Raw genomic sequence first — 27,991 nt, 5'->3', positions numbered from 1 at the left:
GTTTTCCTGCACCTTCAAATTGTTCATAAACTTCCGAACTGATATACCACTTGACTTGCACAGTGATGTGCATTTGAAAGGACCTCATCTGTGCCCTTTGGAGCCTGTCCATGGACTTCTGCTTGCTCCGGGTTCAGCAATAACATGCCTTGCAAAGGCAAGAGGTAGCTTACGCTTTCAACCCTGAACAGTCAGCCCAGGTGCACCATGAGCCCACCGGCAGAGACTGGCTTGCATTGCTGCTTTCCCTTATTGCACTGGTTTGTAGGAGTAAGTAAAGAAATATTTTCTCCTCATACTTTTCATCAACGCTGAATTCGCCCAAGTGAGGTGGAGATAAAATATGGGAACTGGAGGCTCAATCTGGTCTTGGTGTACCTACAGCAGCACCTGTCTGTGGCACAGAGCAGCCCCACGTGTTCCGGAAGAAATTAGTAGAGCCTGAAGTATAGATATTTTTCTAAATTTTTATTAACATTAACTATTATAACTCTGGATATCCTTATCTACATAAGCAACAAATCTCTCTTTCGATGTTTTGGCCACAGGGGCAGCCTGTGGCAGTAACTTCAGCAGTTGAAATGGCAAGTGTAGTGAAAAATATTTCCTTTCTCTTTAGTTTTGAAAAAAATTTTTTTTTCCTTTCCCCCCCCTCCATTTTCTTAGGGCAAAAAAATTGTTGTCACATTCTGTGACGAGGAGCACACAAAGCTCCCTGTTCTCATTTTCCAGAATGCATGCTATTTTTGACTCTGATAGTCACCTCTTTTCTAAGATAAAAGATCTCCATTTTTTCAATTGCTCTTCTTACTAAACTTTTCCCAGTCATTCTCATTACCCGCTTCTCAATACCCTCCAGTCCAGCAGTTACCCTATTGAAAACAATGCTGTGGTCTGTCTCCTGGATCATAGAATCATAGAATCATTTAGGTTGGAAAAGACCTTTAAGATCATTAAGTCCAACCGTTAACCTAGCACTGCCAAGTTCACCACTAAACCATGTCCCCAAGTGCCACATCTACAGGTCTTTTAAATACCTCCAGGGATGGTGACTCAACCACTTCCCTGGGCAGCCTGTTCCAGTGCTTGACAACCCTTTCGGTGAAGATATTTTTCCTAATATCCAATCTAAACCTCCCCTGGCACAACTTGAGGCCATTTCCTCTCGTCCTACCGCTTCTTACTTGGGAGGAGACCAACCCCCACCTCACTACAACCTCCTTTCAGGCAGTTGTAGAGAGCAACAAGGTCTCCCCTCAGCCTCCTTTTCTCCAGCCTAAACAACCCCAGTTTCCTCAGCTGCTCCTGATAGGACTTGTTCTCTAGACCCTTCCCCAGCTTCGCTGCTCTTCTTTGGACGCACTCCAGCACCTCAATGTCTTTCTTGTAGTGAGGGGCCCAAAACTGAACACAGTATTCGAGGTGCGGCCTCACCAGTGCCGAGCACAGGGGGATGATCACTTCCCTAGTCCTGCTGGCCACACTATTTCTGATGCAAGCCAGGATGCTATTGGCCTTCATGGCCACCTGGGCACACTGCCAGGTCATATTCAGCTGGCTGTCGACCAACACCCCCAGGTCCTTTTCCACCAGACAGCTTTCCAGCCACTCTTCCCCAAGCCTGTAGCGTTGCATGGGGTTGTTGTGACCCAAGTGCAGGACCCAGCACTGAGCCTTGTTGAATCTCATACAGTTGGCCTCGGCCCGTCAATCCAGCCTGTCCAGATCCCTCTGTAGAGCCTTCCTACCCTCAAGCAGATCAACACTCCCACCCAACCTGGTGTCATCTGCAAACTTACTGAGGGTACGCTTGATCCCCTTCATTCGGATAAAGACATTAAACAGAACTGGATAAAGATATTAAACAGAACTGGATGAGACAAGCCACTGGTTTATAGGTTGTTTCCTGTATAGTACTCCATCCTGTTCCCCCTGCATCTCAATATTACACTTTTCTTTGATCACAGCTTCATATTACATGAAAGTGTTGGCTAGGGATCCCTAAAAAAATCCATATCTCTTACCTGAACTGATACAGGGAATTTAAAACTTGACAAGGTTATGGATGGGTGAGATTTTCTCCTTCTCTGCTTTACTTCACATTCTGACAACATAATATCTCACTTTGCATTTCTCCACTTATTTTTTTTTTTAGTGGAATAGGCCTCTCTAGTGTTCCTCATTTAGTCCTGGTCTTGGACTTGATTTACCTGGAAAATACTGTGTTTAGTAGATTTTGACACCTCTCTGCTCACCCTCTCTTTCCTTTGTACTTATAAATGTAATAAAGTGGTGCAGATATAGCCCTCTGTTAGCCTGCAGAGATACTGCACATTGACTTTTCATCTTAACCTTTGTCTTCTGTCTCTTAGTCAGTTTTTGATCCAATTCATGTGTTTTCTTTATCACAGTACAAGCAAGAGTATTTTCTTCTGGTTTTCTGGCATCTGTAATCACAAATGCATTCAACCCTTGTAGCAGCTTTCGATTTTAATTCCTTTGTGTGAAACATATAAAAAAACTCCACAAAACACAAAACTTCCAGAGAACACACTTCAGCATTTTGCTGCCTATTCATGTGAAGCGTACGTCTAAACAAGTGGTACTAAATATGCTTTTAGTTACGTGCTATGCAGCCTACAGCCCTAAGAGCGTGGGTCTGCGTGACTGGTCAGACACAGAGACACGGAAGGAGGTTATCTGAAGATGTTTAAAAGCCAGCGTGCATATTTATTGCTAGTCATTGTCTCCTGTCTCGTCTTCCTTGGGATGCTCATGGACTTGGCATGGTCCCCAAGGCAATTTGACAGCATCTAAATTCTCCGCTTCCCTCTAGTCCGTAGCTCCAAACACTCCTCACGTGCTTTTCCTTCCCTTGGACCGTACAGGCAGCACAAACCAGGTACTGTGGATCTTTGAGGCCTTCAGAGCCTCTTCCTAGTGCACGGGAGCCACCTAGCAGAGGGCTTGATTGATATTTTTAGTGGCTTTTCCTCAAAAAGGGAAAAAGCTGTGCTATCAAAATTGGACATGTTTTCTGTGCTATGGTGACTGCTGAGCCCTGGCTGGGAAATTGCTTCTTTGGCTTGTCTCAGGCATGGGGAGAAGCACTGATAGGAGCCTACCAGAGCCACTCGAGCTTAAGGAGACCACTTTCCTCCCAGCATCTTGTTGTATGGTTTTCTACGACGTCCTCCCAGCCCCTCCATATCTCCTGCAGGATAACTCATGCCCAGAATTCAGGGCTGTATTTACCCTAAAGTCACATGTTAGCCAACGCTCTATATAAGATTCTCAAAAAAAAAGTTGTCCCCTTGATCTCTGCCCTCTCTACCCACCCAACTGTCTTCACAATTAACTCCTCCTGTTCCTTTTTTAGCTGAAGTTTTGAAAATGTCCTTCTAGACAGTTACGGGGTAAGGTGGCAGAAGAGAGCTGGGCCAGAAGCCAGTGCCCAGGGGAAGAGGGAGGGAAGAATGGGAAGCAAGAAGGGAGAGGAGAGCACCCGAGAGCCTGCGAAACCCCGCAGAAGGGCTGGCAGCAGCAAATGCCAGGGGACAGCAGAGGAGAGCCAGATGCCCTGTCATGGGGTGAGCAACAGGAGAGTAACTGATTATTATAATTATTTGCAACCCCTTTTAGCAGGGAAGAACTAACTGGCAGTGCCATTTATTCCCAAGCATTCTTCCCTAATAATACCCTTAATACAGCCTGTTCCATCGCTTTTGTGAGGCATGTTTTTCATCTTCAAACTCAATTTCATTTATTAGAGACTTCACCGTATGTGACACAGTGTGCACACAGCAAGTGCAGCAAGGATTCGTTTTAATTATTATGTGTTGCCAGGAGGTACAGTGTGTTTGTGCTGGTGGGCGAAAGGGCGAGGAGGGGGTGTTATCTATTTTGTTTCTGTGTCACGTATCCCAACTGTAAGGTGATGGGGCTTTCTGAATTGCATTTTAAATTTGGAATTTGGATGTTTGGTGGCTGTCAGTGCTTTGTGCCAGCCATAGTGCAGGGAGAAAGTCTCCAACCAGCGAGCACCCGTGTGGCTGCAATAAATAGTCTGAGATAACAGACACCTCTCTGAAGTTTTTGTTAGAAAGTCAGCCAGAGGACTCTTCTCTGGGCAGTGACTAATGATATTTGAATGCTGTTCTTTATGCAAGTGTGATAATATATAGGTTTTTTTCAAATTGGAAAGAATTTGTTGTAAGACAAGTCACAATATCATTTCAGTTGGGTCTTCAAAGGAGGAACAGAAGCTGAACTCAGAAACCGTGTTTTCTAAACTGACTCTAATCTTTTTTTATTTTTCTGAACTGGAAAATTTTCCTTTCCTTTGCACAGAAATGAGGAGGACTTCTACTCTGCAGCTCTATGTACCCCACTGGCTTTCCGCTCAGTGGTGTGATGTAGGTGTGGAAAGTAAGCTGGAGCATAATTTTAATTAGAATAAATTATTTCTTTGAGGAAGTTTGCCTTTTTTTTTTTTTTTTTTTTTTTAACTAACTTGACAGGTGGAGCTATTGTGAATGTTTGCTCTGTTAGAATTGCCTGGTGTGGAAGGGAGCAATGCAGAAACCTGAAAGATATTGATAAATCAGAAAAAGTGTAGAATGAAACAGCAGAAATTATGAGAAGCTTTAGGAATTGACTTCGGAAGGAAGACATTGCAAGAATAGTCTAGAAGAATTTGTACATTTCCTCACTACTTGCATACAGCAAGTATGTAGAAGTATGTATGTATGTATGCATACAGTGTAGGAGGTAGCGCATGGACTTGCAGGAGACACTGCAACTCATGGTGTTATAGGAGCAAAAATGGGGTGATATATTTTCATCTTCCTAATGCTGTTGCAAACTTAAGCTTTAAGGGACCCCTGATGGTTAGGGCTGCTACCAAGCTTCTTGGTGTCTCTGGAAATCCAGGAGCTCTGAGGATGTTGGAGAGATTGAATTACTCTGGGCTGAAGTAAATGTAACTGAGCGCTGGATTAGTGAACATTATTTCCTGGGCTGTGTTTAGTATAAGGTCCCTTCGCTGGGGATGGGGAAGAGCAGACATTACTCCACTCTACAGTCATGGAGTTTTGCTGTCTGGGCTCTGTGTCACATCTAAAGAGAACCATCAGTAGTCCCTACCAAATAATAATGTAATGTATAACGACTGTCCTGATTAATATTTGTTATTAACCTTTTCCTGAAAACAATTAAGGGAATTCATTAGAGGAGTGTTTATTCTTTGATGCTACAGGTATGTTAATGTCAATACCAAGGAAGATGTGATCCATAGTAGATGGAGGTAAACCTCTGCTATTTTCCATCTGACTGGCACAAGTACTACTTGCAGTGAGGTTATGGTAGTGGGAGCTTCGTCATACCCTGTTCACAGCAAGGGGTGTGGGTTTGGGCCAAATCTTTCTGTTACTGGTGCTTGAGCCACTTTGGCTGAAGCAGTTGCCATTATCTCACTGTCCTTTGCAGGCAGACAAAACTCTGTAAGACGGTAATAAGCTGCTTGTGAGCACTCACTTTACAGGATTATTTTACTGAGCTTGGCACATCTAAAACACAAGCCCTGGGAAGACAACACCAACATATGGATTTATCATACACCTATTTAATGGCAACAGAATCAACCTAACACAAGTAATACTATATCAGGAGCATTGGAGATACAGGGTCTTAGTATGTTTTTATACGGCTCAGGCACACATGTGCGTATGTTTTGGAGAAGATGGCATCTGATTATTATAAAACATATTTCTATTGAATTTTTGACTGCTGAGTACTGACAAGAAATATTTCATATTATTGAAAAATAGATGAGTTTATTTGGCAACAATGGAGTAAATAATGTGTGATCAACCAGAAACTGATATGAAGCTGGTATTATTCTAACCATTTTTTTAAATTCTTTTAATATGATCAAGTAGTTATCTTACTCTGAAAATTCCTGTAAAAAAGTTCCTGAACGGCATTGTATACACTATAACTGTGACATCAACATTTTAGTAAAGCTAGTAGAAAAAAAATTAGAATTTCCTTTGGAAAGAATGGCATGTTGCATAAAGGTTATGTACACACACCCGTGCGTACAAACGTCATTGTTTTGTCTTGATTTTACTTTTAAAATTGAAAAGAAAAAATCTAATATGGAGGGTTTCAGTTTTGTTTTCCACTTCCGTTTCCCTATTTTGTTTCCCACTGACATGCTGAAATTTTTCGGTGAAAAAACTGACAAAACAAAACAAAAAGTAATTGTAATCTTCTAAGACAATGAAAAAGTCATTGTGTTTTCAGGTGGTGTTGATCAGTTTAAGCAGTCTATGTTTCAGAGAGAAAATCTTACTGTAAATAAAAAAGGAGTTTTACGTTCTTTGTCCATGTTAGAATTAACTGATGGAAAGCTGAGGCCATGGGTTAATATGATACTAAGGTGGTTTGTTCTTAAAAGCAAGAGTGATGACTGACTGCTTCTTAATGACCTCTGATTGCCCGGCATGCTTGATTGAAATCCAAACCAACTTGCTTTGAATGACAAATTGATTGTTGTGTGCATTTTTGATAATACAGCGATTTGTCTCCATGGGTATAATACTCTAATCCCCCCTTCATTTATCAGTAGGGAATCAGAAATTCAGCTCTTCCTCAGGCTGAGGTTTGGCACAGTAGCCGTGACACTCTGTTGCACAGTTGCAGACTCTGTGGTGAAGATACCTCCTCCCAGCAGCATCTACGCACCGGTTCCTCAGCATGCATTTCGTAGCACTCTTTGGCACCTACCTTATTGCTTGTTTTAGAAATGTAAATGTTTAAGTCATCAGCACACAACAGAATTTTGTCTGTTCTTGAGATTTTGAATTTCTTGTTTGCACACAGAGTCTCCTTTTCCTCCTTACTTCTATGCTCTGGCTCTGTTCTCATCTTCTGATTTGACTGACCAGGAGATGTTGGTTCGGTCTTCAACCAGCGCTGTGCTCCAGAGCTTCAATCATGCCTCGAAGAAAGTGGTCAACACACAGTGACAGATCTATGGTCCTCCTGGTCTTAGCATTTGCAGTATGAAAAGTTGCAATTCCCAGGGAGTAGTGCATGTTTGTGAAGTTCAGGGTACCCCATGTAGTGATACCATTTCTTAACAAGATGCAGAACCTCTGCAGTTGTTTGTCTATCTCTTATCTTATGGTTGTGCCATATTTCCTCTGTACCCCAGAGTCTGATGGGTTTGTGTCACTAACTCTATGTATGCCAAATAAGATACTATCTGTCCTGAGAAAAGCAGAAGTCTTTCACCAGCAGAAGTGGAAGGCAAAAGGAGATGTAAGACATGGCATCCTTCCCCCTTCTGTGGCGATCGATCACAGATCCTTAACCATATTGAATACCTGGGTGTTGCTGTCAGTCAAGATGTTTCTGTAGAAAGCCCACATGTAAGACAAAGTGGAAAAGCATACAGTCTGAGCAGGATATATGCTCTGATAACTTGTCAACACCATCACGTGCCCTCGTAACCACAAGCTCATGGACAGTAATTCCCTCTTGGCATGCAGCAGGGCAGGGCTTTTCCACTGCTCGCAGCTTACTGAGAAAGCCACAGCACATCTGTTCGGTGGCTTGAGCCACTGAGCATTCTTTGCATAGCCTGCCTGGATAAGCTGTCACTCTTGATTTTTAAAACATTTCACAACAGAGGGTTAGCCTAGAATGGAGAACCTCTTCTGAGCATCATCTGCAGAGTCTCCTCTGCTCACAATGCTGCGTAAGGCTGCCACCATCATGTCTTATGTCAACAGGGGATCATGTCCTCTCTGCTGCAGCGAAGCACACTGGATTATCTGCCCCCATCAGTCAGCTGCTGGCCTCTGTTTTGCATTTATTATGTTTCTAGATCAATGCTTTTACCCGTTCTTCCACGCCACCATTCAGGTTTTAGAGATGCTCCTTAGAACATCCATCACCTTTTCTTCAGACTCTCTCTGGAAAACTGATTTTGCTCATCCTTTTGAAAAGAAGTTGGCCTGTTCTGTTTCTCTGAATGTTAGACTTTGTTGGCTGGGGATAGAAGAGGGAGTGTGTACACAAAGGCTCTCAATAGTCTGGGGATGTTAATTTCCTTAAGCCTCATTGATAGTCAACCAGGGAATGATCCAGAGCACTTAAATTTAGCTTGCTCCTCTGAGTCTCCCTCAAGAAGTGTCTGTCTCTCTCCATTGCCATTACAGATGACTATGTTGATAAATATTTGTCTTTATGAATACTTCCCTGTTTGTTTGATCTTTAACAGGGTGCATCTTTCTGTTTCTTTTGCTTTATACTCTGTGTTTTCTATGCTGAGCAGAATACACCAGATGATTGGGGGAGTGTGCTGCTTTGTTACCGTTATTACATTTTGACTTCTAGCTGGTTGCATTTTTAACCTATGAGTCCGGAATTCCTATCACAAACTTCAATTAATATGTATCTCACCAGTGTAGAGTCTAAAAGTTATGGGCAAGCTTATGGTTTGGTTTCACTACGTAGTGCTATACTGAATTCAGTAACGATGTTCTCGGGTAGAACAGCCAGGGACATGGCTCGATGAAGTTTCCTACAAACATTGCCCACAGCCCTGCTGCCACCTTATTAAACCGGTCAGATTTAGAATACAAACAGCAAGTGCTTAAAGAGCTTTGAAAAAATATATTTTTTTTTTACAATTTATAAAAGTTAAAATTAGCAAAACAAAGCAAAATCATGTCACTCATCTCTCAATTACTGTCCGAATTGAATATGCTGGTTGGTGGATGATGTTTGTCAATGTTATCATTCCCAGAATGTACTTGTTAAAAAGCCATTTCTCTATTTCTGTTGCAGTGAACTATTTCATAAAAAATGGTACAGAAGATGTGTTACTGTGTGGCAATAGCACTGATGCTGGGTAAGTGCTTTAAAAATATCTTCACTTCTGGTTTGTTTTTGTTGTGGTTTTTTTTTCCCCCTACATTTTCCTTCAGTTCTGTCCACTTCTCACCAGCATGAAGTAGATATTTCAACTTCCCTGTGTCAGACATAATAGGAGAGAGGATAATGACAATATTGTGCATAGTAATACTATTTTCTGAACTGCAGGGAAGAGAAGTTTTTGTGTGTCACTTATTCGGGTCTAAAATCTTTAGGGGCCTTATTACAGTTCTTTTTCAATACGTTTAAATTTCTCAGTAAAAAAAATAGTGAAAACTAAGTAACACTTTGGCTGAGTGGAGAGTATTTTAAAGGAAATGAAACAGGAATGGAAACAGAAAAGCTGGAGGGATTTAGGCTGATGATGAATTTTTGGCTTTTGGCAAAGGAAGATGAACAAATCAACAAATGCTAGTCCCCAAAATAACATGCTTTGGAGGTGGGAAGGTACTCAGTTTTGAGTTGTGATCTACATTTGTACATGATATGTTTATAGACTACGCGTGTTTCATTTTCCTATAGTATAGACAGTGAAGAGATCCAGAATAATTCCTGTGGTACACCAATTTACTCTGCATAAAGGACTTTATTCATATCCCTACCATCTGTAGATGCTAACAGTTCCTCCTGCATCCAGTCCTCAGGGTCTAAGCCCATTGTCTGAGAGTGTGATTTTATTTGACAGGTTCTCATGATCTTGATGGAAATGGAACAGTTCAGATGGGATGGAGAGAGATGGGATCTTGTGTGGGCAGAGGAGATTATAAGCCGTGCAAAGATTGTAGGCTATTAGGAGTTGTAGGAAAAAGAAGAAAAGACCTTAGAGTGGTGGGATAGATGAGCTTTTGATCTAAATATGTGAGAGTATTTGAACCAGGGAGGTGGATGACCTAGGTCAAGTGAGGGGAGGAGGTGAGATGATCTGCTTTTGGAGGGAGATGTTTTGAGTTGGTAGAACTAAATGTAGAAGACTGAAAAAAAAAATAGGGTTTAAATTAGGAAGAACTTAATGTGAAAAGAGGCATGTGGGCACAGGGAGACAGCAGGAAGATGAAGGGAAGATAAAATCTAAACTTCCTTCTGGACAGGAGGGCGAGAAAAGCCATGGGGTCCTGGAGAGACACACTTTACTTTCTGCTGGCACTGTCTATATCTGTATTTACATAAGACAAAGGGAAAGCTGAAGTGTCAGCCTTCCTTCTGCCCGTCTTCTGTGTCTGATCTCTATTGCCAATCAAATTTAGACTGTAAGCTCCTTGGGCAGAGGGCCATGCTTTCCTCTTTGTTTGTTCCACGGAAGGTACAATGTCAGCATTCGTTAATTAAGTGCTTTGTTGATTGTAATACATTGCATTTATCCAGGCTGAGGCTGGACTCCAAGACTATTGGGATGTTTCCTGGGGATCCCAGGATTTGGCAATCTACCTATGCTGGTGTAGCCTTTGCTAGCCAATAGGCAATAATATTGAGCAAAAAATGTTCTGCACAGCAACAATATTTTGCACATCACTTAATATTATATATTGTTCTCTCTGATGACCTGAACTGTGGTGGTGGCAGGCTGCTAAAGTCATGAGCAATGTTGCAAGGGTTGATTAGATTATAGGTAGTTTGTGAGGCGTAGTTTAGGAACTACTGCTTTGGAATTGGCCAAGTGGTGGGAAGTTAAATACCAATCCAATATCCATGGAGCATCTATATGTTAGTAGCCTGTATGGATTTAAGGGTTGGGTTCTAGCAAGACATATTAGCAAAACCACCCTTATTCCCTTCCGTAGAAAGTCAATAGATTGCAATGTGTCAGCAAAAAGCCATGATTGGAGAAAACCTCCAATGGAGGCACTATGCCCATGAGAGAGTCACAGCCTGAAACAGCCAGGGGAGAACTTCCAGCTCTCATGTATAAGAAGAGGAAAATGCCACCCCCACACCTAGAGTCCGTGTGCTTATTTTGATAAACACATCAAAACTATCAGTGTTTGTGCCATTAAGGGAAACCTACTTTCCCTTTATGCATCAGTTCTTTCTTCTTCAGCCTCTTGCTGTTTTAGTTAAGTATTAAATACCACTGGGTAAGGTTTGGTTTTAAATGCCTAAAAATGGGAAATAAAAATTCCTACTTATACTGGTTTTTTAGCTAAAGGCTAGCAAGTGTTGTCTCATCTGTTATACCTTGCACAGAGTTCCTGCCAGTCATCCACTCCTGTTGTTTAAAGACATGAAGATAATTAGGAAGATGATCCTAAGGCCTCAGGGGACTTGCAAAGTCATGTATTCCCACCTGTTAGAGTAGAGAGACCATCATTTACAGGCTGACGTATCTAACAGAGTGGATTTGTTTTCTCTTATCCTTCAATGGCCAAAGCCAAGAGCAAGTGTGTTCAATAGTAAAACACAAAATCTCAACACACGGGACCTTTTGGGACAGGTTGCACCATAGGATCAGGGGAGGTGAGTTAAGAGTGAGTGGATGCATCAGATTGTGGTTCCCCCATCTATTAGCAATTAAATTAATGACAAGTGAGGATGCTTAAGTTGGGAACCCATCAAGGCATCAGGAAGGTGGAGTAGGGAAAGACAGCTGGCAAGGCCATGTCTGAGTGGTCAGAGCATTTGTGGAGCTTCTTCTGCTCCCAGTTTGGAGCTTGAATTTTTTAGCCTCTGGGGTATGCTGAGGACCCAAAGGAAATACGGGAAAGGGCAGTGTCATGTGTGCACTCCCAGAGGGATTTGTTGTTAGAGTGAGGGATATCTGTGTTGTGGCCGGGATATTAAATCTCGAGGTAATTGACAGAGCCATTTTAGTGCATTTTTAAAAGCATGTTAATGACACACTGAGGTTTGGCTGGTTGCTGTTGTTATAGAAGAGAAAAAAAAAAACCTAAATAAATCTACTATGGCAATTATTAGGTGATGAGACTCAGATGGTCTGATGTAAGAGTGTGTAGTGATGGAGACTGCAACCTGAGCTGGAGTAGCAGGCCAAAATCAGCAGGGAAATGATCATCAGTGGATGCTATATCACAGACAACCTAATTATCTCCAAGGTGGGGGCTTTATTACATTACTAGGAGGGACTGTTTTCTGAACAAGCACCCAAACTGCCAATAAAGCAGGAGGTAATGGATCTAGCTAATATTGATTCTAGTTCAGAAGGGATTTGAATAGATGTATGTCACTCAGCAGCAGCAAACATGTCTCTAGTACTTAACCTGGCAGATGGAAGAAAAAACATTTATTTGTTTTTAGGTATGCTCAAGCAACCTCAAGAAGCTACTTTAAAAATCATGCTGCAGAGACATGGTAGGAATGTCGGGGAGATGGCATATTTCTTAGTTGCACAAGGACTAACCTGTCTGTGGGGTTTCCCATGTGATGCCTCAGAAACTTTCTTCGGGATACCTGAAATTTGATTTTTCTTCATTTAATCAAAAAGAACTTTTGTGTTGTTTTTCATTTTGTTTATCCAACTGCATTTTTCCCCTTGATGTACTGCAAGAATTTGCTTTGTATTTACAAGGAACAGAGTCCCATGGAAACAAGAAGTAATGTTTGGAGAAGAGAGAAAATCAAATGATTGTGATCAAAGATGTTCTTTGGCTCAAAATGAATGCTAGTGATGCGTGCTCAGTGTTTCACAACAAGCACATTCAGAGCACTACGTTAATGGAAAAATCCTCTGCTCTGAGGTGTGTGTCACAGATTGGTCAGACATGGGAAGCAGTGCTAACAGCAAGGCTCTTTTAACAAAGAAAATGTAGTATATTAGCAGAATTATTCTTGTTTCTAGATGTGTTTCGGGGTTAAATTTGGTTGTTCTTTTGGATGTGGCTGGACTGGGATTTATCAAAGTTGGTTCTCTTTGCAATGTCAGCTTCTTTTATTTGATTTGGTTAAAAGAATTGGAGAAAGCTCAGATAGTCTGATTTTCAAAACGATTACAAATTCTATAAATTTGCTTTTCAATTAAATTCCCAGTGTATAGCTCATCCAATTTTGAACACCTTGTTTTAGCCCTGAGGAAGGTCCGTAAAAGATCCCGTACAGTGATCAAATGTTTGGAACATCTTAGCTAGGAGCAGAAGCTGAAAGCTGCTCTGGCCTTTGTGAAATCCAGTCTTAGGATCAAGTGGACTATGCTTTGCAAGGGCTACAGAACAGCAGGTGACAGCAAGCAGCACCATAGACTGCCTATAATCAGGCATCACGGGCCTTTTGAAGGCATCTACCCTATTGTGTGAAAGTGGCCCTTGAGGGCAAAATTACCACGTATCCACGGATGAGTATTTATGGTGAAAGTGCCAAAGGGAAGGCCTGTAGTTGGACGCAGCGCTTTAAGGTGTGCTCAGGGACCTACAGCAAGGACAAACCCCGGCACTCAGTGCCTGGCCCCAGGTAATGGGACATGGCCAACACCAGGCAAGAAGTGAGGGAGCCTCCAAGGGCACTGCTCTCAGGAGGAGATGCAGTCCTGATCCCACCTTCAGATCCAACGAGGCATCCTGCTAGAGCACATCAGCAGTGCCTCTACCAAGCATCGCCCTGCTGCGATCATCAGACCAAATCTCCCAGCGAGTGGGCTGTGGGAACCCTTTCATGTCAGGCTGCACCAACCTTCTTCATGCCGCCCATGCAATTACGGCTTGCTCCTTCTCCATGACTATTAACCGTTCATTCTAATGAGATGACCAGTGCTGCGGAGTCCCGTGCTTCCCCACAGAGTAAAGACTTATGGGGGCTGCAGCAGCTTGGAATTATCTGTCCGTGAGAAAGGAAGATACATGTCAGCTCTAAAGCATTTCCAGTTTTATCCTGTAATTTCACAGGGACATTTTTCTGCTGTGCTTAGATTGCTTTTTTTTCTTCCCCTTCTGCCCGAAGGTTTGGAAGAGCAATAGAAACAGCAAGGAAATTTGTCCATTAGGAGAAAGAGAAACAGACAAGATGCTATCAATGTACAAAGTAAACAAGCAGACAAAAAAGAGAAACTTATCTTTGTACTTTTCACTTTTTCACTTGCAACTACAACAGGGAGCTGGCTTTTCAGAAAAGTGTGCATGTTTTAAGTCAATTATGTCCCCTTCAGATCTCAAGGTCAGACTGCTTAATTTTTTTTTTTTCCTTTTCACATGATATGTCCTGTATATTCAGCTCGTAGGCAGGAATAGTCTACAAGATCATACTGACAATGAAAGCACATTTGCATCGTGTCTGTACTGATATTACCGAAAAGACTAGTGAACAGGAAGGAAAAGCAGCCAGTAAAGCTACTTCAGGATGCAACAAGAAAGCACCTTTGGCAACTGCATCCTAGTAACTGTTGCTATAGAAACTTTAGCTACCTTTATCCTCACTATGACCTTGATTTTTCTTAACAGGGTACATTAAAATAATGTACAGCATGGGGCAAGATTCTATATGGTTTGGTAAATTCTGCTGTCACTGAGCTTATTGCATATAAGGGATGAAGGAATGACCACGTGGTGTAGTGCTCCTCAAAGTTTTTGAGTGAGTTCTAACTCTTTCTAAAGTATCATCAGAAAAAAACTTTGTTTCCTTTTGTGTTGTGGCATTTTACTAAGGTAATTAATACCAACACATAAAATTGCATCAGATGCCTGTTTTCATAGTCACCACGAGTACCGAAAGCAACATTTTGATGGTAGGTTCTCCACACCCCCATACTGTCAGCGTACTCATTATGGCATGCATAGTGATGCAGCACTTTGATCTCTCTAAGCTATAGTAACAATCCTTTGCCTTTATGCATCCTCCACGTGGTGATTTAAAGTCCCTTGCAAAGGCTTATCACACCCCTCAAGGGTAGAGAAGAAACATGCACTGTAATGAGGAGCAGTGCTGCTATCAGATGCTTCCACCAACGCTACTTTGCACAGCCCAGCGCTGCAGCTCTCGCCCAGCCCTTGGCAGGCAGAGAGCCTGGAACAATGTGTATGTGCGCCAGAAGAACATGTCAGACAGCATGCTCTCCCACAGCTCTTAGTCCTCTGACTACAAGCAAACGTGCACAGTAACACCACCCCAGCTGCGCTGGAAGTTGGGGAACTGCACCAGAGAATAATGCACCCAGTCGATTCTTTTATTTTATTTACTCTGAGTTGCCTGAAGTTGAATCTGTATTAGTGGCATTATTATTATTGTTGTTGTTGTTATTATTATTACTATTAATATTATTACTTCTTTTCTTAACATAAGGAGGCCCCAGATTCAGGCCAATTTGTGTTGGATACTAGACAAGTAGGGTGAGAATAATACCCTTGCCTTGGATGGTTTACATTTCAGAGGTGCAGTCCATGGATGGGTGGGGTGAAGATGGTGCTCAGGTGTTTTAGCTGCACATATATACTCCTGGGAAGTGACAGGTATGGGTAAGGTCAGGAGAAACAACCAGTTGCAGGTGATCTCTGGACTAGTCAACTTTGTCAGGCAGGTCATGGTCTGGCAGTGTGTGTTTAACTTGCTGCATGAATGGGTTCCTGGGCAGCTGCCTAGTGGGACTGGTGTGTTCATAACACTTGCCAAATTCAATCTGATGGGGTACAGCTGGCTGATGGGTGGGAAAGGCTGGAAAGGCTGGTGGAGAGAGGAAGGGGATACAGTTCCGAAATGTGACTTCTTCAAATGTTAGCAAAGTGAGGGTATTTTGGAAAGAATGAAGCTTGTTGTTTATACTACCAGAGCTAATAATGTAATTACACCCCAGATTAGTAAGCAATATTAATGAATTTATTACAAACCTTCAGGCTGTACAGAATACCTTAAATGAATTTAACTAGATTCTGATGTAAATCGCATAAACTTTTCCATCTACTCTGTATTGGTTACAGTGACAAGAGAATGAGGGTGGTTTGCTCATGGTGAGAAAACCTCTCGCTTGAGTATGAGAAAAAACAGAAAGCAAGTATGTCACCTGAAAGATGCTGCAGGGGCCATGGGCATAACCTTAGGTATTATACAGGCTTAAGGGCAACAATAACAGTTCCCAGTCCTAGGGATCAGTTGTGTATTTGGAAGATCATGTCTCTGGTTAAACAGCAGCAGTAGGGATTAAATCCAAATCCACTCAATTCTTAAGGATGGGTAATATTACCTCTTAGTTAAAGCTGTAATAAGCTCATCAGCCACATGAGAAGCAGACTTACTAGGGGCTACAGTCTTCTTTAAGCAGTAATCTACCATCATGGTTATGATAATAAATTATTGCCCTACATTTTGTTTGATCGGTTAGACAGAAGATCCAGTGTCTGGCCACTGGATTGAGTGAGAAGAAATGAGAGTTTGCTTACCTTGCTGCAGCATGAGGTCTAAAAAAGCCATATTGCAGCAGTGGGAGTTCTTCCTCTTGCTGCTTGTGTGCGTGCATGGAGGAGTCTGATGTCTCAGGCTGAAACCAGTGGTTTTCCATCTGCCTGAGCAAGTAGCCAGTGGGGGAGGCTGAAACTTTTTTCCTGGATACAAGTCAGCGGCATGCACAGGTCAGCGGGTGCTCCGAGCCTGTGAGCAAGCCTGCTCATGGGCACCTCCTTCCCTTTTCTCCTCCAGTTTCAGCTCCTGGTCGATGTTGCTCTTTATTCTGAGCTTTTCTTCTTCTTCTTCTTCATTTTTTTTTTTTTTTACCTCCTGCAGCATTTGGTTGGATTTGTTTGCATTTCCTTCCTTTCAGACCATTGGCACCCCTTGCTTTAAAAAAAGCCCTTCAAATTCTCTGTGACCCCTTAAATGCCTGGAGTGAGAGCTGCTGGGGGCTCCTAGTCAGACCTATCCAATGTGAAGCATGCCTCTGTGAGTCAGATGTTGGCTCTTAGATGGTAATTAATGGGGAATTGTAAGTCAGACGCTCTAACCATGACTAGTCTTTAATATAACAAAACAAGAAAGAGCAGGGGAAGGAGAGCGACCTGTGACTTTCAGGCAGACTGAGCACCCGCTGACGGCAATGCCCGGCTTTTCAGCTGCCTTCAGCCCCTTTCTCCTACATGCCCAGTCGCCCTTACAACATCCATTTTTAAAAATATTGGCCTGTTTCAGAATGGGTAGTTTCATCTTGTCAGGTAGGAGCAAATGTTAGTCTAGGGATCTTTGTTCCCCCACAACCACTGCAGAGTATGCACTCCTTATTTGGCTGCTGGTCTAAAGCCAAGGGAAGTGAGAAAACATGGAAAGTGCAGAGAAAAACACTCAGACCTGTGACCTAAAGGAGATCTAAGCCTCTCTTTTGCGGCCTGAGGACTTTAGCACAAAAAAGCAGGTTGAGGAAAACTCTACCGTGCACATCAACAAGCTTTGGAGGCCATGGGCACCGTCTGTCCTTACTGTCAGGCTTTGAAACCCCACCGTGCTCACCAGGGTGGTTTCCATTCCTCTGGAATTAGCCATGTGTCAAGGATGTCAGCTATAAACATTTCACCTTGGTTTCTGCCTTCTTGGGCTTCAGCTGTGACCTAAGCAGGAACACTAAGGGGCCTTTACCACAATATGGTTTTGATTTTTTAATTTTTGGTGTGTCTATGGTATGCACTTTATCTCCCATTATTGCTTCTTTCATAAGCAGTTCGGTGTAGCAAGCCATAGTGTGCCTTTGCAACCTAAACCAAAGGGAAGTGCAGCCTTTACCTTACAGATGTCGTAGCTGACATCAGCAGCTGTTTGATGCTAACTCCTGATAACACATGGACAGCCCTCCCTGTGGAGAGCCCGTTTCAGGGTCTGAATGTTACAGTCCAGCACACGGTTGTTTTACCAATCTTCTTTTATTGCACAACCCTATTGGCCACTACAGTCTGGATCAGCAGGTTACTTGACTTGCCTAGATTAAACTCTTGAGACAGAGCATTTTGTAATTATGCCCCTCAGCTACAACTCTTTGGCATTCCCAGTCGGTGTTATTTAAAAGTGTTGTGGTTTAACCCCAGCCAGCAACTAAGCACCACACAGCCGCTTGCTCACTCCTCCCCCTCCCAGTGGGATGGGGAGGAGAATTGAATAAAAGTAAAACTCGTGGGTTGAGATAGGAACAGTTTAAAAACTAAAGTAAAATAAAATAGAATACTAACAATAATAATCATAAAAATACAATAATAGTAATAATAGTAATGAAAAGGAATATAACAAAAAAAAAAAGAGAAATAAAACCCAAGAAAAGACAAGTGATGCACAATGCAATTGCTCACCACCCGCTGACCGATGCCCCAGCAGCAATCTGAGCCTCCCAGTCAACTCCCCCCTGTTTATACACTGGGCATGACGTTCTATGGTATGGAATATCCCTTTGGCTAGTTCAGGTCAGCTGCCCCAGCTCTGCTCCCTCCCAGCTTCTTGCACACCTGCTTGCTGGCAGAGCATGGGAAACTGAAAAATCCTTAACTTAGGATAAGCGCTACTTAGCAACAACTAAAAAATCAGCGTGTTATCAACATTATTTTCACACTAAATCCAAAACACAGCACTGTACCAGCTACTAAGAAGAAAATTAACTCTATCCCAGCCGAAACCAGGACAAAAACAAAGCTGTTTCTTATGTTCTTTAATTTCCTGTACCAATGCCAGCTTACAATGGTGATTACAGCCTGATGGATAGGTAGGTAGACTGATGCTTTTAACTTTTCTGAATCAATGACACTAATTTTATTGTGATCAATTGAACAACATCCTGTGAGGCTCCTGTGGAGGATGTTATATTTATGTAGCTTGTTGTTGTTGCCCATCCCTGTACATCGGAGGAGAGTGCAATCCTGTGTAATGCTTCCCCGAGGTAAAAGAAGCTACAGAGTTTGCTAAAAAATCTGAAGGGGAAGGCTTAATATTATACATCGAAGATGCTTCAGCAAAATCTTGAGACTCCTTAAAAAAAATCCTCAGACGAAATGGTGTCAGTTGCAGAATAATATTCTGATGTGAGAGTCTTACACCTAAATTTCTGTAGAGTGTTTTTCTGGGAAGCAACATTTTGTTTTCCTCACCGTGTTTTTAACGCGTTCCCATACCCATCGGTTATCGCTTCTCTTGGCTGCAAAAGAGGGTGAGCAAGAATAAGGAGTTGAAAAGTAGCATATTTTGTCTCAAGTGTCTAGTCTCCATAAGAAGGATGTGAGCTAACGTTAATAGCATTTTTGAGCTGGAGTTCATGCTTTTCGTGCTGAAGACACCTTGTTTGAATGCTCTTACACCTGAACATAATATTAGAGAACCGTGTACACTCACTGCGGAGTCAGACAGATCTTTTCACACCAGCAATCTACTGCTGAGTTGAAAAGGTTTTAGAGACACATAAAGACAGAATGAAACATGAAAAAATGCTAACTGTATGATAAACAAAATATTCTTCTGAGGTACCATTGCTCACTTTCACAGCCAGAGGAGTTGCATCTCCATGTCCTAGGGCTTTCCAAGCAGTTGTGGTAAAGTGCTCTGAGCAGTTGCTCTAATGTTCTTCTGCATCAAAACAGAGTTTCCCCAGGAAACAACATTGGCAATGAACCTAAGAGTGACTTTGGAACCTCTAATGTCATGGTGCCAAGAGGTTCCTATGAAAATACATCTAAGTGCAATGCTCCTAATATCTCCTTTCTTTCAGACTCTCTTGTTCAAAATGGTGAAGAGATTAAGAGGAAAGTCTCTCTCTCTCATATTGAAATTAATGGCAAAATTTCCATTTAGCCTAAGATTTTAGGGAACTTATTCTAGATGAAACCTAATTTCCAGCTGACTGCCCTGCCTAGGCTTAAGTTCGCTATTAAAGTAATCACCATCGAGTTTCTCACAGCTGTATTCAGATGTTTTAGCCATTAGTAATAACGTTAAAATATGAGCGATGAGACCAGCTCAATGGAGCCACTTGGGATTGGTCTTTCGTGGAAGACTAACGAAAGGCTGTCCACCTCTAGACATGATCACTCAGTTTCCAGCCAATCATAGCGTGTGAGTGCAGTCATTTTCTCATGGCAAAAGGAATGAGCCTTACAAAACTTTCATGTCCCGTCTGGGCATGATGTCTTAGGGCAAGCAAGCGGAAAGGGTTTCCTTCTCGGGAACCCAGAGGATCCGTTTCTCAGAGCTCTTGAACAGTGTCAGCAGCATGTCACAGGCACTGAAGGCTGCCTGCAGCAGCAGATCAGAGGCAGAAATCTCATGTCTCTATGGCAGAGAGTGACAGCAGATGCTGCCTTTGGGAGAGAGGAGATTTAGTGAAAAGGCTGCCTCAAAATAGGACGTGGATATACAAGAGAGATTCAGTGTGCATCTGCATATTTTAGAGGAAAAAAGCTGAGATTTCTGCATTTTATTCTCTTCTAACTCAGTAATGTTACTGTAATTTTTATTCAAATGTGGCTCTTACCAGGAAACAATAGGTAGTCAAAGTAGGAAAGATCTAGAAGGAGGCATTTATAGGCTGGCAGGGAAAAAAATTAGAAACATCTCTCTTTTTCTTTCTTTGTGAGATATAGTTACTATTGTCTAAATTCTCAACTGATATAAACTAACTTGGCTCTACCTAAGGTGACAGAATCACTTATTATATTCTCACTTGTGTGTTACATTTAATTAATTAAATAGCAACTGTTCTTTTTCATTTTTTATTGCTTTTTCTGAAGACTACTGCAAATAAGGATATGCGCACATTTTGCAATGCTTCAGCACTCCTTTTTTCAGTGTTCAAAGCAGACTTACGTAAAAATTTGTGCTTGACTAATGATATTAAATTAAGCTTCTTAAAGTGTTGTTGAATGTCTAATGTTGGTGGCTGACACCATAGATTTGTATAACTTCAAAACCTATAGCAATGTATTCTCATCTTGACATGCAATACAGGGTTGCTATCCTGTGCTGTAGAGATTTGATTTATATCAGTACAAAATTGATATTTAAAAAAAACAGTTCTTGATTTTCACACTGAGACACACTCTGCTTTCTCAGGAGTCAATTTCTTTTTTGCGTGATGCAATTACTTTGCATTATTTATATTACTGCTTTGCATTTCAATTTGTGGCAATATTCTGTTTTGGTAAAAAAATAGCAGTGATTGAAACACTCTATGGGTTTTTGCTGGGAGAAAAAAAAGTTAAAAGCTGTACACATTGGATACACTCTACATGACTGGTGATGTGTCTAAAATGGCTGCATATTACAATAATCATCCTATCTGAAGGCAGTTCAGAAAACCTTGATTCCTCCATCTGACAGGCAGAACATCAAACTCACCATCTGCCAGGACAGAGGGTATTGCTCTGTTATCAAAACACTGCCTGGAAGTTGATCTCTCTCAATGTCTCTGATCTCTGACAAAGTGCTTTCAGAATCCCTCTTGTTCCAACCATCCCTAGTTGTGTTTTAGCTAGAATTTGCACCAAATCGTACCAGGTTCACCTCTGTCTGAAGCATAAAGAGAACAGAGAGAGCTGGCATTACTGCAAGCTCTGCTGAGATCTGCTTCTCCAGATAGTTAGATGGTTCCCACCTAACAAATAACCAGATACTGTAGGGCTCCAGGACACTGGCAACGTCCTTGATCTCGTATTCTCTTCCTGTGATACATACAGTAGTAAGCCTTTGCATATTGCCCTATGTCTTCAGTTTTTGATGGGGCATATCTTATATTTGGAAAGCGGCTTGTGATATGCAAGAGTTGTGGAGTCTTTTGACTAATCATATTGCACTGTTCTGGGAGAGAGAGTGCCTCGTTGACCCGGGATCTCTTCTACCTTGTGTTTCACTTGATGATGCAATTCCGTACTTACATAGTACCACTGAGAGCATTCTTTTTCTCTTCTGGCATACGGGGCTAGAAAATTACTTGTAAAGAGTCTCAAAGTTTAATGAGAGCCAGTGAAATTCATGCTATCTGCATGCCATTTAATACATGAATCTGCAAGACACACAAGGAAAACGTTTTCCTGGCAAAAACAGAAAAAATATCATGACCCCAGACTATGACAGTGAGTGGAACAAAGGGCTGGGTTTCTTAGATTAAAGATTTAGTCCTTGCAGGGGGTGAGTGCAAGGTCAGGCACAGTAAGCAATCAGGAAGGTGCTCAGATGGCACACACTGGTGTCCTCCAGCCAGCGTCAGACTACGTAACCAGAAAAGCAGGTTCACCATCACAGTATTACCCACAACTATAACAGGAGACACCAAGCTTATGATTCTTAATTAGGAATAAGTGCCAAGAGAAATCATATTTAAGCACTAAATTCCTGCTTAGGCACCTAATTCCGGTCTATTGCAAATATCTGAAATGCTAGGCGCTCATTTGCCATTACAGCTCGAGCTATGGTTACCATTTTCCAGTTTATCCTTTCAAAGAAAAAATAAGGTTGCAAAGATCTTTGGTATTGTGAAGTTAGCATCCACCTCTTTCCTGTGGTTTCATCCAGTGAAGGAATTTACCATTGAGGATCTGTGCTCTTAATCAAGAGCATTCAGTATGTTCCCCTTTCTCCATGTTGAAGCCATCTATAATGCATTTCATGTATTGTCTTTCATGTTGTGCAGCACGTGCCCTGAGGGTTATATATGTCTGAAGGCCGGGGAAAATCCTGACCATGGTTACACAAGCTTTGATACTTTTGGCTGGGCCTTTCTCTCTTTGTTCCGTCTTATGACTCAGGATTATTGGGAACGTCTTTATCAACAGGTATGAGATTGTTTTATTACTGTTAAAAAATTTAAAATAAACACATCGTCTTGTTACAGTTATATATCCAATAATTAAAGACAAGAAAGAATTGCTGATTATTAGGTAAACTGTGCTGTGTGTGTTCTGGAGAATGACCATCAATTGTTACAATTAATTTCTTTTCTTAGGAGTGATGATACCAGAAGACATTAGGCTGGGTGTTTGGGGAAAGGGGGGAAAATTGGTACTGAGATAGATAAAGGCATTTTGAATGCATAATTCACCTGAATCTAAATGAAGTTCACCACTTAAGAAAGATCACCACGTCACCACTTAATGATTTTTTTGATGGCTGGTGTAACATGAACTAATCTTTTGAGTCCAGCTCAAAAAAGGACTAGCGAAGCACCTGTGTACTTGGCATATCTGGTTTTGCAAGGCATGATAATGAACACAAATTCAGTAAATGCCAAGACTGCCTGGTACGTTTCAGTTCTCCCTGCTGCAAGCTTTTCATCACAGACACCTGACAGCCAGAGGCACAAATGGAGTCAGAGTCAACTTACAGTCATGTGTGCAAGGTGGTCTGCTAGTAAATGCTCATTTTAGCGTGCATTTCCTGGAACGTATGAGAACTCTGAAGAACTACATATGATAGTTTGGTACTGAATGACATAACTCTGTCCATGAAGCCACTGCAGATTTACTTTTGCATCTCAAAATTGCCAAAACCAGAACATGCTCATAAGGAAATCAAGGGAGTTAGTGCTGACGGACACTACTGTGAAGGTACTGAGGTAGACATCTTTGAAGGTATTGGGGATTTCAGCTTCACATGCAGCCAGTTATACAATTTCGTTTCAGGAAAATGTAAAACAATGAAATTGAAGATTCTTTAAACAACTGTGCTCACTTACTTGGCCCAGAGCTGCATGTACAAGTCTGGAAGACTGAAACTGTCATGGCAACTAAGGGTGAACATCACTCCCTTTTATTATTTGACCTTATAATATCACACAGTGGTTTCTATCACTAGCATCAAGTAATTGAACATGGGACATATCTGTAATATAAGCTCAGCCTGTTACCCTAAACTCCAGTTATGCCTATAAATCTGGTGAAGAACCAGGCAATACAGTCAATGGCACCCAAAGTTTGGTTCTTCTTATACTGAGGCAGATGTCTAAATAATGTTCAGATGAGTTACACCCTAGAAGTATCTTTTTCTCCCCACTGACTGTAAAGAACCTAGACTGTAGACATCTGAAGGGATACAACATGAATCCCGCTTGGAAAGTTTCTATGCACTGGACAAAAATAGATTGAGCTATCTGGGGGAAGCTTTCACTGTAACTCATTGTAAGATTATCTATTCTGAAAGAAAACCAGCAGAGATATTTGGTAAAGGAGGAAAGCATTCTTCTTTTAGAAATTAATTTTACTGCAAGGCACATAATTTTCAACTAAGGCATAAAAATTTACTAGTGAGAAGATTATTTCCTTGCATGTGGTTGTTGTTTGTCATCAAAGGGATTCTGTTTGGGCTATTAACAAAGGCTGAATTCAATTACATTGTAAAACTAAGTTTTCAAAAAAATTATTAATTTTTTTTTTCTTTTAAAAAAAATTGTAAATAGTGTTAGTGATTTTACTTTTGTGCTTACAGACTCTCAGATCTGCTGGGAAGATCTACATGCTTTTTTTTATGCTGGTCATCTTTCTGGGCTCATTTTATCTGGTTAACCTGATTCTGGCTGTTGTGGCCATGGCGTATGAAGAGCAGAATCAAGCCACTATTGCTGAAACAGAGGAGAAGGAAAGAAAGTTTCGGGAAGCCATGGAGATGTTAAAGAAAGAGCAGGAGGTCAGTAAACGGTGTGACATGATTAGCCTTGGGTGACTTGAACAGACGGTACCTTAAGATTCACATTCTCTTTATTTTACATTTATGGGATAACCAAAGCAAGAGTTTGCTTGAAAGCAGCTTAATGTTCATTGTCCTGGACAGAGTTATTACCATTCTTTCTAAAAGAAAAATGATGGCTCTTTCTGCTAGGACTGGGGCAATTTAGGGTTTACATATCCACAGTTGTACTGGTTTAACTGAACCACATATGCTAGCAGAGGAATTTAAATTGGTCGGCATGTAAGACATTTTAATGATGGTGTAACTACATCTGCATTTGAACACAAAACAGCTATTTTGGTAGCTCAGCCGTAGCCCCAGCTGAACCTTCTTCCACCACCTCTTTAGCTCATGATCATTTCCTCACTGTCTCATTTAAGCTGCCATGAATATCCAACTGTCCAATAATGAATACAAAGATGTAGGATAACCTGTTTGAAGCACATACGACTCCATTCCTGAACAAATAAACAGGCAGATCTTGAAGTTAAGCTTTGCAAATTATACAAAGGATATGGATTTAATGTTATGTTGTAAGTTTAAACAAAACAGGGAGGCCAAATGGTGGATGTAGCCACATAGCCTTAATAAGACTAATTAATTTGCATGTGGTTTGTGTGGGGTAGAAAGCCTTTATTAAACAGCCGAAGAGAACATTCTGGGTGCTGTGAACAAGATGACAATAAGAAAATTAGTCTGAAATAACACGTAGCACTGTAGTTCAGAGAAATAAATCCACGATACACAATATAAACTAATATACATAATTTTCTTTTGGGTACATATGGCTTCAGGGCCTAATCCAAAGCCCATTTAAATCCTTGGAAAGAAAATAGAAAATGCAATTCACCCTTGACAAAGTGCTAGTAGAGGCTTATACATCATTTAAGTCCTTTTAAAGATCCTCTTTGATGGTTTAAGTAATAGGTAAATGCAATTTAGTCCCTGTACAGGCACTTTGAACAGAGTAACTTTCTGCCATAACCTAAGGGAGCAAACTGAGCTCCAATTTGTACCTATTTTATACAAATTTTCATGTGTTTTGACTCCAGCTGAGCTCTTCCTAATAACAGTCAACTTTGGTAACCCCAGCTATAATTAAAGATATTTAAGAATTTCCTTTTGAAGGCTTTGATTTCAGTTAAGCCTGTATGTACACAAAAAAGGAACATTAAGCCCTGAAAGTCAGAATGTGTCAAAATGAAGGTTGCTTGTGAAAACCTAAATTGTTCCCATTTGTCTATATGCTTTATAACATAGTCTTTTCAACCATGTCTCATTTTTCCTGTGCCCTATTCAGTACAAAGGGTGGACAGTGCATGACTGAAGGGCAGCTCTTTGCTTTCTCATCATTTGTTCGGTAGCCTTAGGCCAGCTCGAGCAGACTTCCCGACTCAGGCATTCAAAGCCCGCTTCAAAGACAAAATGACTAACATCCTCAGAGGTTTTTCAGTGCCTCTTGTCACTGCTCAGACTCGGTGTGCTTCAAAAATACTCATTTGTATTTGTAATACTCCTGGAGAGTTATCCTAATCTTATGGAAAGGTAACTTAGGAGTAGAGTGATTGGGGTCCATTGTGTTCACTAGTGAAGCCCAGTAATTCTGCAAATCAACCCCCAACATCTCAAATTAGACATCTGGAAGAAGAGGCTCAGGAAAGTGAATTGGGTGGCTGCACCATGTAGCTTTCAGATGTCCTTCTCAGGTGTCTCGCCCCAGTCAGGGCTACTCAGTTTTAATCTTGCTCTCCAAGCCTTTATCAAGATCTTGGTTTTGACTTTCTCACTGTGCCACTAAGTTCTTGCCTCAAGTCCTGTCTCCTACATAATCTCCATGTCAGGGCTCACGTGAGCTAAGCTTTTCTCCCATCCTTCAGCCACCACCCGTCCTTGCCAGACATGTCTGGTCCCACATGCCTTTCCTGCCCCTGGGAGTTACCGCAGTGGGTTATGACTTGCGATGCCTGAGGGGCAGGACATGGTCCAGCCACAGGAACCCAACCAGAAAGGGTAGATAGATAGGCAGGACGTGGAGACATCCTCCATGCCCTGAGAAACAGTTGAGTCCAAATCCTTTTTCAATAACTGAAAAAGGTATGCAGGGCAGAAGCATTTCAACCCAAGCAATAGGTAATAAAATGCTAAGAAACTGAAAATTAGCTTATTTTGCAGTAAGAGTACAGCATGCTTAGTAGCACAACCTACAATATTTTCTAGATCAATAAAATATGATGGCAATCAGAAAGGAAAACTGAAACTCTTTAGACCAGCTTTTACATTGTGCAGTATAAAGAGAGCACAAATATAATTGATAGGCCTGCTTGGGGACTATCAGTTAATTTACACAATTGGTCTAACACATTCCTAAACCTGAACTTAACACCAAAAGACTTGCTGAATCTTTATGAAGAGAAAGCACTTCAGCATAGCAATTAAATCAATTGACTCGGGAAAAAAAAAAAGAAGAACAGCCTAGACCGGTGTCTGAGCCCTCCTCCTCTCTGCTCTAAGCAGCTTGCTCGTGAAAGATATTTCCCACAGGAATTAAGTTTTGTTGTGCTCTCAGCTTGATAGAGCTACCGCTACTCCTTGAAATACATGATTGATTCTTTACACGACTGTTAAGTGCCTTCACTTTCCTTGGACTGATGCCTGTGGGAGGAAGGGAGTATTTTGCTGCAGAGAGCTGATTGCCTGTTTGATTCTAGTGGCTTACAGACAATAGCACTGAGGATTCATCCGTTTTTCCTGTTCTTGGGAACCTGGAGAGGCTTTTTTTTTTTTTTTTTTCCCCTGTAATTCACTCGCTTTATATAATTCGGCTGAGGGCTCTGCAAATGGGTTTGTCTCCAGGCCACTGATGTGGCTACCGCTGAGACGCCAGCACCTCCAAACCTGACCTTGTGCTTTGTGCTCAGAGCCCCCTTGCTCCTCCCGCCCGCACCAGGGCCGGGGACCCAGTGCGCTGGCGTGGGCTGCGGCTTCCTCCCAGCACCTATCGATTCTTCCTCCTGGCTGCTCATTTGCTTCCAAGGCTGTGGCTTTGTGCGCTCAGGCTTTCGCATTCGGCTTCTGCTGGGTTTCTAGCAGTTGGTCTGTTATCGGTCAGCTCCTGCAGCGATCCCACCAGATAGCCAGCACAGCACGGCACTGAAGCACACAGCAAAGCAAAGTCCACCTTATCTCCAGTTAAGCCTGCCGTTTTCTCTTTGCATCTCTGATCATAGCTGCCTGCGCTGCTGCTTAGGATAAGTGTTTACAAAAACGTGCCAGCTGAATTGCCTGCTGTTCCTAGCATCCCTCTGTGATAGGGGAGGAAAAATCCTGGCAGCCGGCTTGGCTGCCCTCCTGTCCAGCCTTCCCGGTTCAAGGGGCTGAAGTCCAGGGGGGGCTTAATCTGAGGTTCCCCATCTTGAGATTTTTTTTGACTGGCACCAGAAAAGTGTTACTCCAGAGATGTGTGCACGGTGCACACCTGCACGTGTGTGCACGCAGGCTGTTCCTC

General features: G+C 41.9%; 1 protein-coding gene across 3 annotated transcripts in view; it reads left to right on the top strand.

Annotated features, from left to right (window-relative positions):
- Positions 1 to 27,991, top strand: part of SCN5A (sodium voltage-gated channel alpha subunit 5) — a 175,662-nt gene that overhangs the window by 31,876 nt on the left and 115,795 nt on the right. For all 3 annotated transcript variants that reach the window (XM_050891806.1, XM_050891805.1, XM_050891807.1), the window contains exons 7-9: positions 8,860 to 8,923; positions 22,457 to 22,598; positions 24,247 to 24,444. In XM_050891806.1, the coding sequence (XP_050747763.1) occupies positions 8,860 to 8,923; positions 22,457 to 22,598; positions 24,247 to 24,444 (404 nt within the window). The remainder of the gene's footprint in view (positions 1 to 8,859; positions 8,924 to 22,456; positions 22,599 to 24,246; positions 24,445 to 27,991) is intronic.

Source organism: Gymnogyps californianus, chromosome 2 (genome assembly GCF_018139145.2).
Source record: "Gymnogyps californianus isolate 813 chromosome 2, ASM1813914v2, whole genome shotgun sequence".
NCBI classification, from domain to species: Eukaryota; Metazoa; Chordata; class Aves; order Accipitriformes; family Cathartidae; genus Gymnogyps; species Gymnogyps californianus.
Note: the sequence above shows the minus strand (reverse complement) of the source record. Positions and strands in the feature narration are given on the sequence as shown.